The sequence below is a fragment of the Arvicola amphibius genome, chromosome 14 (genome assembly GCF_903992535.2).
Source record: "Arvicola amphibius chromosome 14, mArvAmp1.2, whole genome shotgun sequence".
NCBI classification, from domain to species: Eukaryota; Metazoa; Chordata; class Mammalia; order Rodentia; family Cricetidae; genus Arvicola; species Arvicola amphibius.
In genome coordinates, this window is record NC_052060.1 from 62,045,237 (window position 1) to 62,064,312 (window position 19,076).

Below are 19,076 nucleotides of genomic sequence, written 5' to 3' on the forward strand. Positions count from 1 at the left end.
TATGTTAGTGTATTTTCATCCTTTCAGTATTAGTTTTCAGAGGTAAGTACAAGTCCCTCCCCCTGCCCCCGTGTGTGTATGCGTGTGTATGCGCATGTTCGAGCACCATGTACATATGAAATGCATATGTGTGGATGTGTGCATGAAGGCTAGACTGCTCAGATGTCATTAATTCCTCATGCAGCCCACCATCTGTTGAGATGGGGTCTTTCTTGGCCTGCAGCTTCCAAGTAAGCTATGGTAGCTGGCTATAAGCTCTGGGTTTTTGTCTGCCTCCCCTTCCCCAGTGCTGGGATTAGAAAAATGTGCTGCTGAACCCAGCTTTGAAAATGTGCATTCTGGGACTTGAACTTAGGTCCCCGTGATTTCAAGACAAGCACTTTATCATGTCTTCCCCACAAGCCCTGGCTTTTATTCTGATCATGTGCAATCTCTATCACTGTTATACATCTTTCCTGATACACATCACCATGTCAAGAATTCTATTCCAACCTTTTCTATCTTCTCTAGCATGGAGGGAGAAGAAGGTTAGGAAAAAATATGGGATGAAGGTCCTATTTCAGGCTTTAGAAATAGCCATATAGGAGCAGTCAGTGTGTGTGTGTGTGTGTGTGTGTGTGTGTGTGTGTGTGTGTGTTGTGTATGTTTCTTGTGTGTAGGCCAAATTTGTGTACATGTACCTGTTAGGTTGGTTGACTTTGAGTTTCTTCCTTGATCACCTCACTTTATGTATTAATTCAGGGTCTCACCCTTGAACCAGGAGTTTTTAAATTCAGCTCCCAGTAGCAGTTTGCTCTAGGTTAACTTGTCTCTGCCTCTTGCCCTAGGGATTACAGGCTAGCTGTGATGCCTACTGGCTTTTATGCGGGTGCTGGGAATCCAAACTCTGGACTACAGGCTTGCAAGGCTAGTACTTTAACCACTGAGCTACCTCCTCTGTCCCGCATTCAAGTTTTCTTCAGAAGTAGATTTTATTTTCAGAAAGTGTTCTGTGAGCACTTCTGTAATAACAGTGAAATGAAAAGTCTAGACCTGATGTCACTTAAGGCAATTCAGTTTGGTGAGACCAAAGGTAGATCGTTTCAATTGTCAATGAATTAATCCACATTGATTTCAATGTAAGATTGTTAAGCACTAATAGTAGCAGGGTAGGCTAGATAGCTCAGGGTAGAAAGGTAGATGTAACGTCCTGGGATCAGACTGGCCTGTTGGGTGGCAAATGGAACTAGGAAGAGTACTCATTTATCCAACGAGATGGGGGTCTGGTTCTGCTAATGCAACTTTAATTTTCTTATAAATTTTGTTTTCTGTGATTTTTCATTTCCAAAATTTCTGTTAATGAAACAGATACAAGGTTAGAGAGTGTGGTCCACAAGACAGAGACTGGGGAGTCTCAGGGGTGTTGGGAATTTGGTCTAGCATTCTGATCAGCAATCCTGGGAACAAGAGCATCAAACGGATCATTCTGTTAATGAAACTGTCTTTGAGTCTGGTAGATTAGGGTCAGCTGCTGGCTGGCCTGAACACCCAATGAGTCTTGTAGATCAGAGTCAGCTGCTGGCTGGCCCAAACACCCAGTCAAAGTGGGATCATTTTGTCACTATAAGAAAACATTTTCCTAAACAACAAGTGAGCAATTCAAAAATAAGTCTTTGGAACATTTCTCTTATAAATTGCTTAGATAGATTTCTTTACCACACACAACTGTAAAGTCAAAATAAAGAGGTCAACAATAACTCCATGAAAACCAACCATGAGAATGGTACCCCAAACCTTTTTCTTCTCAAATAGGCTTTTTGTTCCTCCTACTCCGTTTCCGGCAAGCACTATGCTGGATCTGTTTTTCCCTGTACAGACACGTTTCCTGACTGGCTTCATCGTTAGCTACATCAGCTCAGCGCAACAGTGGAAGGCAGCATTTTGAAACTAAAATTGTCAACAAGGACTTCACTTACCTTGTCGGAAGGTTTGAAAGGATTTCCTTGCCCACTAATTCCACCGCTGATACTAAATCCAAGCCCAGGGTTCTTTTCTATTCTCACACAGAACTAAGAAAGAAGATATGAAAAGTCAAACCAAGTAGCCATTACTAGTAAATGCTTCAAACAAGGTTTACAATTTACTCATATTTTTAGTGAGACTGTGTTGATCTGGAGTAAACAACATAAACTCCACCAAAGGGGTAATGACTCTCTATGCCTCCATACGTCAGGAGCTACCTTGAGAAACCCAGGCCTCATGAGCACACTGGAGGTGAAGCAGTCTCTGCCACTCTAAACACGTCTAGATTATGTCTAGACTACACACATGTCTAGACTATGTCTAGACTAACTTAGGAAAAATACAGACAAGTGAGAGGAAGTAGAGACAGCAATTTAAATATTGTCAGGGAGGACCCCTTTGGAAGGCATGGTTGTGTTATGGCTAGTGTTTTGGCAGTGGTATGGTTGTTAGGGTTTTTAGTTTGAGGGAAATGGGGGCTGAGTTTTGTAGCAGCTGTTGAGGCAGGAGCTGGAAGACTAGAAGGCAAACCTCAACAGATACAAGGTTAGAGAGTGTGGTCCACAAGACAGAGACTGGGGAGTCTCAGGGGTGTTGGGAATTTGGTCTAGCATTCTGATCAGCAATCCTGGGAACAAGAGCATCAAACGGATGGTCTACTGTGTGCTGCGGCTGCAGTGAAGTGGAACAAAAAGTCAGCAGGATGACCTGAGCAACCTCAACAGATGAGATCTGAGGTTCTGTGCTGAGGGTGGGACAGGGGTCCCCAGATGGTGACAGTCTTGGACTAAGAGGCAGCACTTCACTGTTAAATGAAGAGAAAAGAGATTCACAAATGTTAGGTACAGAACAAGCACTGGCAGCAGGGGAACCCAGTGGCTCCAGAGGGCAGCAGTGAGGTGACTGACAGATCAAGACAAAAAAAAAAAAAAAAAAAAAAAAAAAAAAAAAAAAAAAAAAAAAACCAAAAAACGATGAAAACTGCACTGGCATATGCCTTGTATTTAAATAAACACACAAAAGAAACATCCCTAAGAAGATTGACCTGTGGGCTGGTTAAGCAACCTTATGCCGCTGGCCACCACTCATTCAGCCTCTGAACCGGGTTAAATGAGAATGCCCAAAGCACTTGCTATCCTTCTATTTTAAACACACATCTAGTCTCTCCTCTTAGATGATTCAAAGAAAACATGAATCACATTTTATACTTAACATGCTCTTGAGTTACCAGACTTGGGATGAACTAATCTTCTTTAGTAGCAGCATCCTTAGTGGGCTGTTCTCATTCCTAAAATGCATCTGTCTTTGGGTTCATGTGCAACACAGGAGCAGAAACCCACCCACTATTGTGGTTTCTAATTTCAATCTATCAGCGAATAATTTCTAAATTACGAGTAAGTGCAATTGCCAAGAGTACTTTTTCAGTCACTCAAAAAATACACTTAATTACATCTTCTCCTTCAACTGACCTAGACTTGTTAAAGCTAGTTTTCACAGGGTAGCCGAAGGTAGTTTATAATAGTCTGTAATTTACATGCCTCGCAGCCTGTGAGTATGAACATAGAATAGCTTGATGCAGCTGGAGGGAATATTGTAGCTTTATTCTATGTAGCACTTCTCCTCTTGGCTTTTATTTATTAATTAGAAAATGACAAGAAAGCATCCTATGTAATTAAAATCTTTCCTTTTGTCACAGATGCATGCATTTTCAAATGTCAAATTAAGCAAATTGAGTCACTCTAAAAAAATCTAATAGCACATTTTCTCTAATTTATGGATTCTAGATTTTATATAAACACATAAGTTGTGTATGTAATATGAAATGAAGGAAATGCAGAGCCATCTAAGGAAGGTACTTAACCTGTGGGGCATTCAACCAATCTTTCATAGGGGTCATCTAAGACTATCAAAGAACACAGATATTTACATTATTATTCATAATATTAGGAAAACTTCAGTTATGAAGTAGCAACAAAATAATTTTGTGGTTGGGGGTCACAACATGAGAAACTGTGTTAAAGGGTTGCAGCACTAGGGTGACTGAGAACCACTGATCTAAGGGAAGAAGAGGAGTCATGGCAAGGTGGGAAAAGGGAAACAGGGGTTAACACTGCAGGTATATTATATTCTTATATGAAAATGCTGTAGTGAAACCCCAGAACTGTATACAGTAAAGTACACGAACACACAATACTCACACATGCACACTCCACACATACACATGGAAATTCACACAATACGCACTCATGAATGTACAAGTGGGCACACACACATGTATCTATCTGTACAACAACAAATCTGGTTCTGTCTCTTATGGAAACAAACAGCATGGACGATGTGCTTACTGACTTCCCTCAGGTCGCTATCGAACTGGGAACTACAGGACCAATTTCCTTTATGTAGAAAATTTCCAAGTAGATTCCAGTGAAGGAGTTGAGCACATTCAATATGTATTACTGAAAATCTAGAATGTGCTGAAAAGCTACGGAAAACCAGAGCGGCCGGTGCCAGGTCTGGGAAGAGCTGTCTCAATACATTTTTAACGACAGACACAATAAAGGTGACACTTGCTTCACAAACATGACAAACAGACTTCACTTGTGATTTCCCAGGATGATCATGTATGTCAGAAAGATAGGGGTCTGAGGTCTCCTCAAGACCGTGGGAGGAAAAACTTCTCTTGTGGTGAGGTGTGTCACCTGCCTGCTGAGGCCCAAAGAGGAGAGAGAGAACCTCACAGGCAAGAGAGGCCGAAAGGATCTGGGAATCAATGATTTTGCAAAAGGCCTATAAGTTAATAAACGACTTATTTAGTGAAAATCAGTATTTTAATTTTCTCTTAAGTGACAAAATGAAATGTCTGTCTAAAGCACAGCATCAGCTCAGTCAGCAGTGGGGCTGTGAGACTCTACCTGCCCCCTCCATGCTGCATGCTGCATGCTGCTTGACTGGACACTTCTGGACTGCATTAATATCACTGTAATTAGAACAGCGAGTCTTAGAGAAATCTGCTTCCAGAGCACAGAAGGCTAGGTGGAGACAAGTGTCAAGAGATGCAGCGTCAACAAGAGATAGCTTTTAGAGTCGAGGCAGGTGAGCAATCATCTAGGGCTGAAGGGAGGGAGCGTGGAAAGTCAATGTTAAGGGTTTCCTTTCAGAGTGAGAAGGTTCTAAAATTATATTACAATGATGGACACCTAACCATATAAATATTAGTATACAACTTGTCTACTTTAAATACTCCAGTTAGTAGGATGTAAATGATATATACATTGTAATTAAAAACAGGAAGATCATCATGATTGGAAGACAACTCAGTGAGGCAGAGAAGGCAATGTGACTAGGAGCTAGACTCACAGGGAGGTTAGACTATTCTGTAATTGTGTGAGCAGGGGCTAGACCCCTGGAGACATGAAACTATCCTGTAAAAAACTTGTCCAGCTGTCAAGGAAACCAGTAAATCATTTTAAATTGAGGAGTGACATGGTATGGCTATCATTCTGAAAAGGTAATTCTGGCAGAAGAACAGATCAGAGTGAGGTGCGGAGAGAGAGCATTTAGGAAGTTTCAGAAGTAGTCAGAGTCGGGCGTGTTGAGTGGTGAGGAAGGTGTGAAGTTTAGGATGTTCCTGATAGAGGTGTTTTGATTGGAGGTGGGTTGAGAGAAAGGAAAACCGGACACCTTTGGTCGTAGAAGAATGATGAGTCCTTGAATGGGATGTGGAAGTCTGGAAGCAGAGAAGGATGCAAGAGAAAAATCAGGGGCAGAAAGTTAACAGTTCTCTCAACCATGATTGTCAAGCACTTGGAAAACTCAGGTGGAAAAAAAGAAGACAGCTCAGCCAGTGTGTTCAGACAGACAGCTGGAGTGCAGGAGGGCGGGCCAGGGCTGGGGATAGAGAGTTGAGAACCATCCACGACTGAATGCTGTCATTGAGGGGATGGTGTGGAGAGAAAGGCTGGATTCTGGGTCAGTCCAGTACTTAGCAGCCAGGAGAAGCAGAGGTATAATCATCTCATGATGAAAGGTTGAGAGCTATCCTGGAAAAATGATTTCATGATACAGAGTGCTGAGAGAAGGTGATCTCAGACTTTTTGCTTTGGCTGCTCTGTTATCAGCTGCTGGAAGTGCGTGTGACTTCAGGGGAGGTTTTTAGCTGTTGGGCCGGCTGAAGAGAGCTGTATCACGTAAAATGACATTCATAAGAAGAAAGGTTTGAAAAGTCTGTTAAACTACGTATGACGTCATAAGAATAGTGGTTACAAACAACAACAAACTAATAAATCGTGGTAGGGAGAGAGACGCTCTTGGGCCATGTGTGGGGATATAATTTGTTACATTACAGAGATCAGAGTGAAGTCCTCTGTCCTCTGATTGAGCTGTCCCTGTCCCACTTCTTGGAATATAGCCTAAGGAAGTGCACCCATCACACCAGAGAGAAGCCTGCACACCCATGCTCACCACAGAGTTATGTCTGGATGGACGGACAAAAAAAGTAGGAGACTCACAGTCACACACTGGAACGTTACTGGACTCTGCAGAATGGAACCATGACATTTGCAGCAAGGTGGGTGGAGCTAGACAACCCCATGCTAAATGAAATAAGCCAGGGACAGGAAGACGAGCACAACATGTTTTTTTTTTTTTTTCATATCTTGGGACTCTAAAACAATCAACATGAACACGGATCAGTGATTTCTAGAGGTTGGGAGTCGGGAGGGTGAAGGGGGATAAAGGAGGCCATATTAGGTTAGTGAAGTGTGTGTCTGAACCCTGCTAATATATACAATTAGTATATGTAAGAAAAATACGGGGCAAAACATTTTCAGGACTCTCTTGTAGTTCTCAGTAAGTCCTTGTTTGCTTGCCCTCAGCGAGAAAAATAAAAGAAAAATTCAGATTTTTTTAGATTAAAAACAATTTAATTAAGATAACATATACCAAATGACTAAAAGGTATGTTATTTTTCTCAGGCACCTTTATTTTTTGTTTATTTTCCCAAGACAGGGTTTCTCTGTGTAGTCCTGGGTGTCCTACAGTATCCTCACTCTGTAGATCAGCCTGGCCTTGAACTCAGAGATCTGCCTGCACCTGCCTCTTGAGTGCTGGGATTAAAGGTGTGCGCCACCACCACTGGCTCTCAGACACTTTTAGAGACATCTTATTGTGCCTCAATCCACAACACAGAATACAAAAACTCACAAAAACAGATCCTGATTCCAGGTAAAGTTCTAAGCTGCTATGTTGTCATAGTCAAGGAGCCTTGTTACTTTTAGCCTTCTTCAATAACATAGACACTGGTAACCTGGTTCACAACAGTGAGTTGAACTGTACCGGTGAATTCCTGAGGGGTTTTGGGAGGTCTTAAGCATTGCCCTGAAGTTTTTCTTCCCATGGCTGTTTGGGTATTTCTCTTCTACATATCTAAACACATTATGCCTCAGATTAAAAGTGTGCATAAAGAAAGATAAAAGATGCTATCAGTTTATTTAAAAATATTCAGTTTGTGTGACTTCTAGATAGTGGTGACATCAGTCCATTGCCCAGCTGGGGCTCTGTTGGTTCACAGAACACCTCAGCAGTGACTCTCAACTGTGCTGCGTAGACTCAATGAGGAGCTCACAAAATTCCCATTACCCAGGTCACAGGTAGATGAATAAAATAAGTTGACCTGGGAAGGAGGCCAAGGTGTCAGTGTTTGCTGAAGAGCCCCAGACCAGCTTCAAATATGCAGATGAGATTAACAACACCTGATACACAATATCGTGGCAGGGAAGACAAGAGATAAGAGCAACAAATACTGAGGACATTTAAATGCCGTAGCATTCACACAAGCCCAACAATGTCTAGTTCTGGCTTCTTCTCTCTTTTGTAGACAAAGAAGGTTGGGATTGATAATCATTATCTTCTTTCTTCCAAGCATTTTAAGTCTTAAAAGCTTTTATGCCTATTCTTTCTCTTTTCTACTTTTCCCCTGTCAGAGAAGTCCTATGTTTGACTGCATAGGACTCTGTCATTTAACTCTCACACCACCTTTTAGGGGAATATGTGAACATGTGGGGGGAAACGTGTGTACGCAGGGTTCATATATAAGTTGTACATGCACATAGTGGCATGGAGTTAGTTAATCTTGTGAGTAGTTCCTTAGGGCTTACTATTCAGGGTCTACCTGAAACTCAGTGAGGAATCTTAATTAGCCAGTGAGAACTATGGATTCTCTGGAATCTCCCTCCCCAGCTCTGGTATCACAAGGGTGTCTGCAGTGGTCTGAAAGAAAATGGCTCCCAAGAGGAGTGGCACTATTAAGTGTGGCTGTTGGAGTGGGTATGGCCTTGTTGGAGGAAGTGTGTCACTGTGGGGCGAGCTTTGAGGTCTCCTATGCTCAAGATACTGTCCAGTGTCACAGTCAACTTCCTGTTACTTGCAGGATGTAGAACTCTCAGCTACTTCTTCAGCACCATGTCTGCCTACATGCCACCATGTCTGCCTACATGCCACCACGTTGCACCATGATGATAATGGAGTGACCCTCTGAAACTGAAGTCACCTCAGTTAAATGTTTTCTGTTATAAGAGTTGCCATCGTTATGGTGTGTCTTCACAGCAATAGAATCACAGTTACGATCACGTGTAGAATTTACCTGGGTTCTGTCACTAGAACTCAGGTGTTCATACTTCCTCATTCTATACTGACCGAGCCACCTCCTGGTCTTCACCGAAACCATCCAAAAGTTGTTGACAGGTGGTATTTCCATTTTAAAGAAAGAAACAGAACCTTAGAAGGAGTAACTGACTTGGCCAGGGTCACATGGCTCAATATAATAAAAGAAGAATCTCAGATTCTAAGTTTCTGATTTGGTGATCTTTCTCGAATGACAGAGCTTCATGAGGAAGAACAGAGGTTATGGAAGGTGAAACATGTTCAGAGTGAGTCTAGCGGCTGATCAGGTGTGGCATACTCTGCTTTGTGGTGCTTTTTGTTAGCGGGTCTCCTCAGGAGGAGCCGGGAGGAGGTACTCACGGTGGCCAGCCATCTGCATTTCCCAGCACTGCACAGCAAAAGCCAGCAGGATAATGTATGGTGAACATGACCAGCAGAGTTCCTAGGATTGTAATGGGGCAGAAAACTGTGTTTTGGAACCAGGTCTACTTGTTTAAAGGCTTTGAAGCCATTACTGTCACTGTAGCTCCAACCTTAGCATTCTGAGCCGTTTCAATCCAAGACCAAGGCAAAAAGCCAAGAAGTCAAAGGATTGTATTTAAGTCCATTAACAATACCTCTCTGAGCCGGATGGTGTAGCGCATGCCTTTAATCCCAGCACTAGGGAGGCAGAGGTAGGCAGATCTCTGTGAGTTCGAGGCCAGCCTGGTCTACAAAAGCTAGTTTCAGGACAGGCTCCAAAGCTACAGTGAAACCCTGTCTTAAAAAACCAACCCCCCAAACCAAACCAACTAACCAAACAAACAAAACACACACACACACACACACACACACACACACAAACAAAACAACAACAAACTTACTACCTCTCTGAAGGCATCAGGTTTATCAAAGCTATGGAACCAAACTGTGAAAAGCTACTGTAGATTCTGCTTCTGAAGCAATCACAATATTGCAAACTAAGTTCCTGTGGTAATAAGGCTGTGATTTGGGGAGAAAGGCCAAAAATCAAATCAAAACCAACAGCAGCCCATGTAGGTACTAAAAAAAACAGCTGAATCAGATAACTGGGTGAGGGTAGTTTTTCTTGTGGAGTCAGATATGAACACAGCCTTTGTTAGAACATAATTTAAACCTCATTAACTTTTTAGATTCTCTGAAGAGTCAGTAGCTGTACATCATTTTCTGACTACAGGAGCCTGCCTAGCTTGTTACACATTAAATTCAACATGTGGCCTGGATTAGGGAAAGTGAAAGAGAATTATCTTGAACTTCTGTGATTCTGAGAATGATTGATACAGGGCAGATGTAACAAAGAGACAATGCTTGATGCATCTAGGATCCCCATGATAAATGCCTCAGAGCAATATACAGGGAAAAAGCTGAAGAAAGAAGTTGATGTGGGCTGGTGTGTAGAAGAGATAGTTGGCTCCCATGTAAAGCTTTGGATAAGCAAAAACAGCATGGAACCTTTATAAACCATGCGTGGGGTGAATAATGCCACGGAACTTTGCCTAATAACCCAAACAATGAAGTAAGAAGTATTAGTTGCATGTGTTAGATTGTGTTGTCTCCTCCTCAAGCTTCCATCGGGTGAAATCTTTTGTAGTCTCAAGAACGGAGAACATTCTGCAGTGGAGAGCAAGTCCTGATTCTAGTCAGGACAGGAGAACAGTACTCATCATTATGATTTTTATACATTGCATTAATCAGTAGCTTTTGGAACATTCAAAAACTTCTCTTCTAATAATTCTTTAGGGTTTTCTAAACTCTGACATATTTAACAATAAGAAAATAGAACTAAATATGTTTTTCTGCAAATGAAGATGGGATAGTAGCTCATCTTTAAGATCCTCTGTTTCACTAGGGACCCCATCCACAGAGGTTCTTTATCACACTCAAAACTGGTGTTGAATTGGAATGGGCAGTGGGAAGGAAGGACAGGACTGGAAAAACCATTGTATTTTGCATATAAAAGGGCATTTTACCAGTGTGTCATTATCCCCAACCTCTGGCAGCAATGATCAATTCTTATGAAGAACCTTGTGTGTCGAGGACCACTGTGCAGCACGTTTTAACTCCTGAATGTCCATTGACTGTTAAGAGAGCTCCCTTACCTGCTCTGGATAGCCATCCATACTCCTCTGCCCTTTCGTTTGTATTAAGCACCGTCCAGGCTGAGGTCCCCGGGAGGCCTGTGATGAAGGGATCTGGATGGGCAACGGTGATTGGAACTGTTGGATGGTCACCTTGTTGATGTTCCCCTCATATGGCTGCTGCTCCCGACTGCGGTGTTGAAGGCTCTGTGACCCCATCAGGGTCTGAATGTGGCTGCCTGCCTGTAGAGAGCAGAACTGTCAGGCCGAGGTCCCCGTGATCCAAGCAGAAAGCACCAGTGCTACCCTAGGGGCCAGAGGCCCTCACATGGGCTCCCAGCCTAGGTTGGAAGAGGATACTCCACGGGTGAGGGGCCCTCACGTGGGTTCCCAGTCCAGGCTGGGAAAAATAACAAAGGAAAGGCTGGGGTGCACCCATGGGGATGGCAGAGACATTGATATCGGTGCAGTCATCTGGTGGTTTGCCGAAGACTATTTTATTCTTGATTATAAGGTAGCAAAATCCATCCGAAAAGAATCTCAAAGAAAAAGAATCCAAACCTTAAAAATAAAGGTTGGTGCTAGCTGATATTTTATACTGAAAAATAACCCCGAAAGATATGTATGCTGTGTAGAGTCAGAGGGACAATAATCCCGCTTCCCAAGGCGAAACAATGGAATTGCTTAAGTTCTATGACACAGGTGCACAGTGAGCTGGTTCAGGGGAAAATAATAAATGCTTATTAATTTGTTACATTATTAGCTCAAGAGCACTAGAAGTCAATCATGTGATAAGTGCCTGTAAGCATGTGCCATCTGTGGGGATGGGAAGGGCATTGCGAATGAGCGTGCACACTCCTTTGTTTTAAAGTTCTTAAAGAGCGTGGAAAGTAAAGAAATCCACAGTGAAAACAGAGCATCATCTAGGGGGAAATACTTTGCTGGATTCCAAACAAGAGGCAATTTAAAAAGAAATTACTCTATTTCTTGGCAATACGAATGCAAAATAAACGACCTTCAGATTATGTTTTAGATGGCCAATTAGCTGTCTTGGCATTATGAACCATTTTCTAATTTTACGAACAGTCAAGATGTTTCAGTCATGGGAAATTAGAGGGAAAGGCATGGCTGTTTGAGCCTGTACTGGGGCAAGGTGCAGTTACCCGCACGCGGGACCACAGTGTGACAACCTTAAAGGCAAATGCTTGCTCCTCAGACTTGTCTCTCTTCTTGAAAACTTCCAGAAACCTTGTCCCTTTCCTGCCAGTCTAGAAGACTGGAAGTCCTTACGGCAAGTTCAACTCTTCTCTACTGCCACAAGTTCTTCCATTCTCTTGTTGGGTAGATGGAAGCTCTGGCAAACCCAGGGTTATTCTGTGTCATCTCCTGAAATCAGTTGGCATTGCCAGTTACATATCAGACAGAATGATCTCCTGGGGTCAGAGGAGGCAGGCTGAGAGGGGTTGATTTCTGCATTCCTACCTGGTTCCCATCTCCACTGGTAAAATATTTGGCAGTTTCATCATCCTAACATATAACCTGCATGAGGAAGCCAATAATGTCTGCTTGGAAGCTATGCTGCTGATTTCTTTGGAAATGACTTGTCCAGTGGTGAAACAGCTTCTCTATTGTGCAGAACTCTAACTTTAGACTTACGTTTTTTTCTGGTGTATTTTTTCTACCGACAGGCCACTTTGAACTCAGGATTGCATAGATGTTTGAACTGTTCCCACGTGGTGTATGTACATGTTCATGTTTGCCATGAGTTCCAGGAACTGTCAGCCTCTATTCCTCCAGTCTGGGCTTACAATTATCCCTCATCTGTAGATTTTTCCTGGGTGCTGGAGATTTGAACTTAGGTGCCCCTGTGTATGTGGCAGGTACTGTACCAACTGAGCCATCTCCTCTGCCCCTATTTTTGAATTTTTGAGGACATGCAGGATTTCCCACTCACTTTTCTCAGTGAGAGGCACAGTGAACACATTTAGTAGCCAATAGCTGTCATCCAAAGGTGCTGAAGCATGTCCTGAGGCATCTCCTATGCATTACCTCCTTGATTTTTTTCAACAACGTCAAGAGGTGATTATTAATATTACCCTATTTTACTGAAAAGGATACTAAGGTTGGGCAATAGTATACAATATTCCCAAATAATTCATATAACTGGGGAACTGTCAAACCAGCATTTGGCAAAACTGTCTATCAAAGTCATCCTCTTGATTGTGGTATTGAACTGTGTTATTGTCCCCATCCCCAGTTCCATTGAGAGTAGAAAAGGAACCATGCAGAGGACTCTCAGGGTCTGGCTAGTGTCCACAGCCAGTTCCTTAGCAGCCCTTGTATTTCCCACTCAGTGGATTAGGGAGGGCCTGTGGGTTGTCTTAGATGCTCTGCTTGGGGCTTCAAGCTGACAGGTAAGCAAGTAGGATGGTGCTGTTGCGTTACGATTTCCCTTACTGTGAGTTAATAAAGCTTGTGTTCTCAGATGGTGAACACGGAGGGAGCAAGCAACCACTCTACAAAGGACTCTGCCTGCCCACCCACTCTCCTGGGCTACAGGCTGTGGATGTAGTGTAGAAAGTGTAGTGTAGTTGTGGATGGCTGTAGAATGCAAAGAGCAGACACCTAATTGTGTCAAGTCAAACACAAATGACAAGACACAGAGAGGGATGGATGTAGTTCAGAAGGATGGGAGGGGACTTTGTGAGTGGCACAAAAGCTTCCTGAAGGAGACAAGGACACTGGTAATGAAGATCAATATACTGAGGGAACAAGAGTGTTGTAGGTTGGGTTCGTCTAAGCAAGCAGGGGTTTCTGGGAAGCAAGCCGTGTGCACATTGCCTCTCATTGTATGGGAATACAAACACGAAGGTTTCTGCAAAGACACCATGATATGTTTGGAATGACAAAAAGAAACAGAGGATTTGGTGTTTTTGGAGCTTTTAAGAGGAGGCTGGAGAAAGCCATACATATTCCATAACAGAGTTGGAGTATGGTATTTTCAAGCTGACTCCAAGACAATCTGTTAAAATTTACATGGAAAAAAGCTCTAATATCCACAGAACTAAAGAAAATATGTACACCTGGAACAGAGAAAAGAATGCTGATTTGATACCATGGTATACTCACCAAAATTCAGTCCGAAGCTAATTGAACTTATTATGGGAGACTGTTCAGTGTTTAGAGGTTCATACATCAAAGAAAATCTCTCTCACCATTGAGGTGGTTTGACTCACAGTTCCTCCAGACCTGAGCATGGGGCAGGGACATACATTGGGAGGCCCAGCTGGGCCTGTGTCTCACTATCTATCTTGGCTCTTGAACAACTGGATTTTGCTTGCAAAAACAAAACACAACTTAAATAGATGGCAGCTCAGGGTACATACGGTGTTCAAAAGGGCACGATTTATATTCTAAATGTAAGTTGAAAGAGTTTAACTATAGACCCTCTCCCAGACAGGCACTGACTTATTCCAAGGAGTTGCTTTGCATTTAAATAACCAACATTTTAATAATTTTGTAAAACAGCAAAAACCAGGCACCCTTTTGCACTGTGCCCTTCCCTGTTAAAAAGCAAACTAGGCTTCAAAAGCTAGGAGGATCTGACACCCTCTTCTGGTCTCCATGGGCACTGCATATGCACATCATTAAAAATAAAATAAATCTTAAAAAAAAAAATCCCTAAAAGCCTGGAAATTTGGTAACTGTCAAGACTTAACAGGTTCAGGAAGTAGAGAAAAACAAGGTACCATGTGCAGACGCAGCCTAATTTGATGACTAAACATGAAGGCAAACAAAACCTTCAAAGCTACTGGAGGAAAAGATGACACCTTCTCTACAAAGGAAAAACAATCTGAATGTCAGCAGATGTCTCACCAGAAGCCATGAGTGACAGAAGGAAATTACATAATTTTCAAGTGCTGGGAAGAATTAGCTGTCAGCTCCCAACCCTCTAATGGTCCAGGTGCTCGTCAGCAATGGACGGGAAATCATGACAGTCTCGGATGAGGAAAATGAGAGGCATTTGCTGTCCCAAGAGCGGTCTTTAAATAGTGTCGTAAAGCACCTCAGAAGCAGGAAGGAAAACGGGAAAAGAGAAACCTTGTCGGGTGAAAAAGGAACAAAACACACTGCCAAAAGATTTGCTATCTGACAAATAGACTTTCCTTCCCTTAAATTGCCAAAGTTTCTTTTATGATCAAAACAAATTATGACAAAATCTGATGCATCTGCACGCAGACACACACAAGGCAGATGCGAGAGGAGTGTGTAGATGGAAGCTCGAAGAGCAGGGAGGTCAGGCCCAGGTACTTTGCTTCAGCCACGAATTCCTGGCACCAGGAGATTTGTAAGCTGTGTGTGTGTGTGTGTGTGTGTGTGTGTGTGTGTTTTTGTGTGTGTGCATGCGTATACACCTTAGGAGCAGCACTACCAAAGCTATGTAGAGGGCCACACTAAAAATATAATTAATAAATTAAACTGAAATTCTAAGAGGCCAAGGCAAGGGCTTTCTGAAAATGACTCCAGTGGCTCAGAAAATAACACTAACAACAGAAAAATGAAATTAGAAGTATTCTACACAGCAGAGGAAACAATTAAATCCGTGAAGAGACAGGCTAGAAAATGAGAGAAAAAAAACCTCACCAGCTATATACATGACAGAATATCTAGAGTACTTAAAGAACACACACAAGACCTAAGCAACAAGAAATCAAACAACCAAGTCAGTGAAGGAACTCATGAAAGAACACACAGTTCTCAGAATACGGAATGGCCAACAAACAGGATATTCACCTTCAGCACCCTTCAGAGAAATGCAAATCAGGCTACATTGATAGTCTACCTTGCCCCGTCAGGATGAGAACCGCTGAGAGTACCAACACATGCCAATGAGGGCGAGGACAAAGGGGCCCCAGATACACCCTGGTGGAAATCTAAACTAGTTCAGCCACCGTGAAATCAGTATGTGGGTTTTTAAGAGAACTGAAAACAGACCTGTCGTATGACCTAGCTGTACCAAAGAATTCCAAGTGGGTATTTCATAAAGAGTCTTGAACATCAAAGCTTTCTGCAACCCTTTTTACAACAGCTAAGCTCATGAACCAACCCAGGCATTCAGTTAACAGGGGAATGGGTCAAAAAATGAGTTTTATATGCAAACAGGATTCTCTTTTCAGTAGTGAGGAGCAGACATTCTTTTAAGAGAAATGTTTTCTCTCATTTTGGTTTCTAGATTTTATACAAATGCATAAAATCATGGATGTCTATATGCCACGAAAGTGGAAACAAAACTGTAGAGCCCATGGGGCTCTTGGGAATCTTGGGAAAGGGAGGGGGCTTGTGAAAGGCTTGTGTGGGTCTGCTCAAAAATACATGACCTTACTTAACCCATCGTGAAGCACAATGAACATGTACCAACAAGGAATTAGGAACACACTGTACACTGACACAACGCTGGGTTCTAAGCCCTTGTTCTTTAATTCCATATGGCCAAGGCCTTATCCAATGTCGTGAGGATGGCATATAAAACTTCCCATCAGGCACTGCAGTGCCTGCTCTACACTGCAGATTTTCATGATTATGACAATTCTATAAAACTATTGTTAAGAAGACTATGTCTTCTCTTAATTTGTACTTGGTGTCTACACTTGTCCTCACACTTGGGCGCTAGAGTGCTGCCTCAGAGAGCTTGTTGGCAAGTCTGCAATATGAGGGACATTCACAGGTCTTGCTCTTCTTGCAGTTAGATGCAGGCGACTCGCCGCTCTGTCGCCAATGACAGATGGAAGGTGAGGGAAAGGTTTCTCACTTGGGTGCCCCGTACCGCAGGGCGGCAGCTGGTTGATATGAGGGCAGTCATTTCTGTCTTATTGAATATCTATCAGTACATTGTTCTATGATTAAATGCCAACCTACAGATCTCAGCAATGGAATTGCAAGTTATTAACGTAAGGGAGAAATAATAGAGCAACCATAAGCGTGGGATGTGGCAAAAGTCAGGGCATGTCGGGTCATTTAAACGCGCAGTGTTTTCCGATGGTGCTGTCACACATTCCCCCAATAGAGAGCTGAGACGGGGGACAGACATGAGCAACAGTGATAAAAGCTGTGAACCATTTCTCCATCTTAATGCTTTTAAGAACTTATGCATATTGGGGGTGAGAGGGTTAATAACCACATGGCAAGAAAGTGAATCATTTGACCCCCAGTTGCAATGCTATCTATGTCTTCTGGCTACACAGTTGGCCATTAGCATTTTTGTGGTGTTGTGTTAATTTTATATTTTTCTTCTAGATTTTTATCAAATCAAAGATAATGTGAACATGATAGATTTATGTCGAATTTCTGAAAAAGAGTAATCGTTTGCTTTATGGGACAAAGATTGATGGGTGAAATGTTTTAACCTGACTCTTTCCATTGCTTTAATCTGACAAGTTTATTTTCCACCACTGACTTGATTGCTATCTAATAGGTAATTTTTAGGTTTGGACTTTTATTAAAGGGATAGTTCTGAGTCAGTGGGGGCAAGAAAGAGTCCCTGACTTTTTGGCTACTGCAAGGCTACACTGGCATTAGGAAATAAAGAAATGTTCTCTGTTAAGAATAATTACATACCATGTAAGAACCTAGGGCAATGACTGTCACATTAAACATCTGCCATTTGCCTGCAACTTGCTTTCGAAGAATTTTTGATTTATGTTTTCACAAGCTCCTATCCATATTACTTTTGTGAATGACTGTAAATGCATAATATACAGAGTAGGCTTTTAAAATTTTTTACACAATCTAATTAACATTAAAACCCATCAACAGGGCTATATCACCCAGTCTTTTGGATTATCAAAATGAGTATTTGAAATGGGTCAGTAAAAAAAGAAATTATTCCTTTTTCAAAACTATCTTTCTGACTCAGATATTACAATGGAACTGCATCTGTAGAGTCTTATTTTCATAGAATTTTGGGCTTTATATAACTCGTATTTGATAAGCAGGTCAGTCCCTTTCCCTCTCCCTTCCTTCTCTCTCATCTCTTTTACAATCTCCATTTTTTCTTCTCTAGGGTCCCTCTGTCTCATGTTAATAGCAAAGTAATAAGACAAAGTAAACCCAATTAACACATGTATTCTTTTAAAAACGTTCCTTTAACAAGCTGATTGGCCAATAGCTGAGCATGATAAAGTTAGAGAGAGCCAAACTGAGAATGATGGGATGAGGAAGGGCAGAGGCAGAGGAGTTACCAGCCGGATGGACAACGAGTCAGACACACAAAATGTGATAGAGGTGAAAGCCATGAGCCCCAGGGCAGCACAGACGAATAGAAATGGGTTATGTTGCATGAGCTAGTTAGTAACAAGCCTGAACTATTGGCCAAGCATTTGTAATTAATATTAAGCCTCTGAGTAATCTTTTGAGAGTGGCTGCAGGACAAGAAAACTCTGCCTCCAGGCATGTATGTTTCTGTGTGGACATGTTCATACATGTGCAGGGGTCTACAGGCGGCCGGAGATATTGGATCTCTCTGGATCTAGAATTACAGGCAGTTTCAGGGAATTGAACTCAGATCATCTGCAAGAGCAGTGAATCCTCTCAACTGCCAATCTATCTCTCTATCCCTAGAATATTCATTATTTCCCCAGCATAGAAAGAGACATTTCTGTATTGTTTTTTAGAAACTATAATTGACTCTTCTAAAAGAGTATATTTAATTTACCTCGATCCCAGTTTGCTTACTGATTACACAAAAGGGTTCTTCACAAGAGACTCCTGACTCTACCTGTCAGGTTTCTACTGCATCTAAGCCTTTTTCTCTATAAACTGTGTTTCCATCTTTTCTCCTCTGAATAGTCAGAGAGGCTTCTTAGCTTGCCTTTTGGTTCTAATCTCTGTTCTTTGCAGTGTGTTCTCTGAATATCTACCAGATGTTTAATAAACATTGGGTCATGTCATTTCCCTTTGAAAATACTTCCATATCCTATAAGATACAGCCCACATGATCTGACTTCTGCTTATTTATCCAGCTTGTTGGACACTATGCCCCTGTCCTCGGCTCCCTTTATTTCCCCCAAATGATGTCCTTTCTAGGAATGGTCGCAGCCTGTAAACCTTCACAATAGGTATCACATTGTGGTGCTCACGTGCTGGGTGTCACCCAAGGCATGGGTGATGCTTGGAGGTAAGAACTCATCAGTTCTTCTGGAAAAGAATGTACATCTTTAAAACTGGCCAAACTCACAGAGGAGAGGGCTGGAAATCTCCTAGGTTACAATGTATGTAAATTATGAAGTGTAGTTATAATGCAATGTGACTGGAGCCTCAACA

The 19,076-nt window shown here is 42.2% G+C and overlaps 1 protein-coding gene across 2 annotated transcripts in view; it reads right to left on the minus strand.

The window, feature by feature from the left end:
* Lrrc7 (leucine rich repeat containing 7) overlaps window positions 1-19,076 on the minus strand; it is a 321,319-nt gene that overhangs the window by 25,833 nt on the left and 276,410 nt on the right. For both annotated transcript variants that reach the window (XM_038311250.1, XM_038311249.1), the window contains 2 exons: window positions 10,779-11,000; window positions 1,956-2,048 (listed from right to left, as the gene is read on the minus strand). In XM_038311250.1, the coding sequence (XP_038167178.1) occupies window positions 1,956-2,048; window positions 10,779-11,000 (315 nt within the window). The remainder of the gene's footprint in view (window positions 1-1,955; window positions 2,049-10,778; window positions 11,001-19,076) is intronic.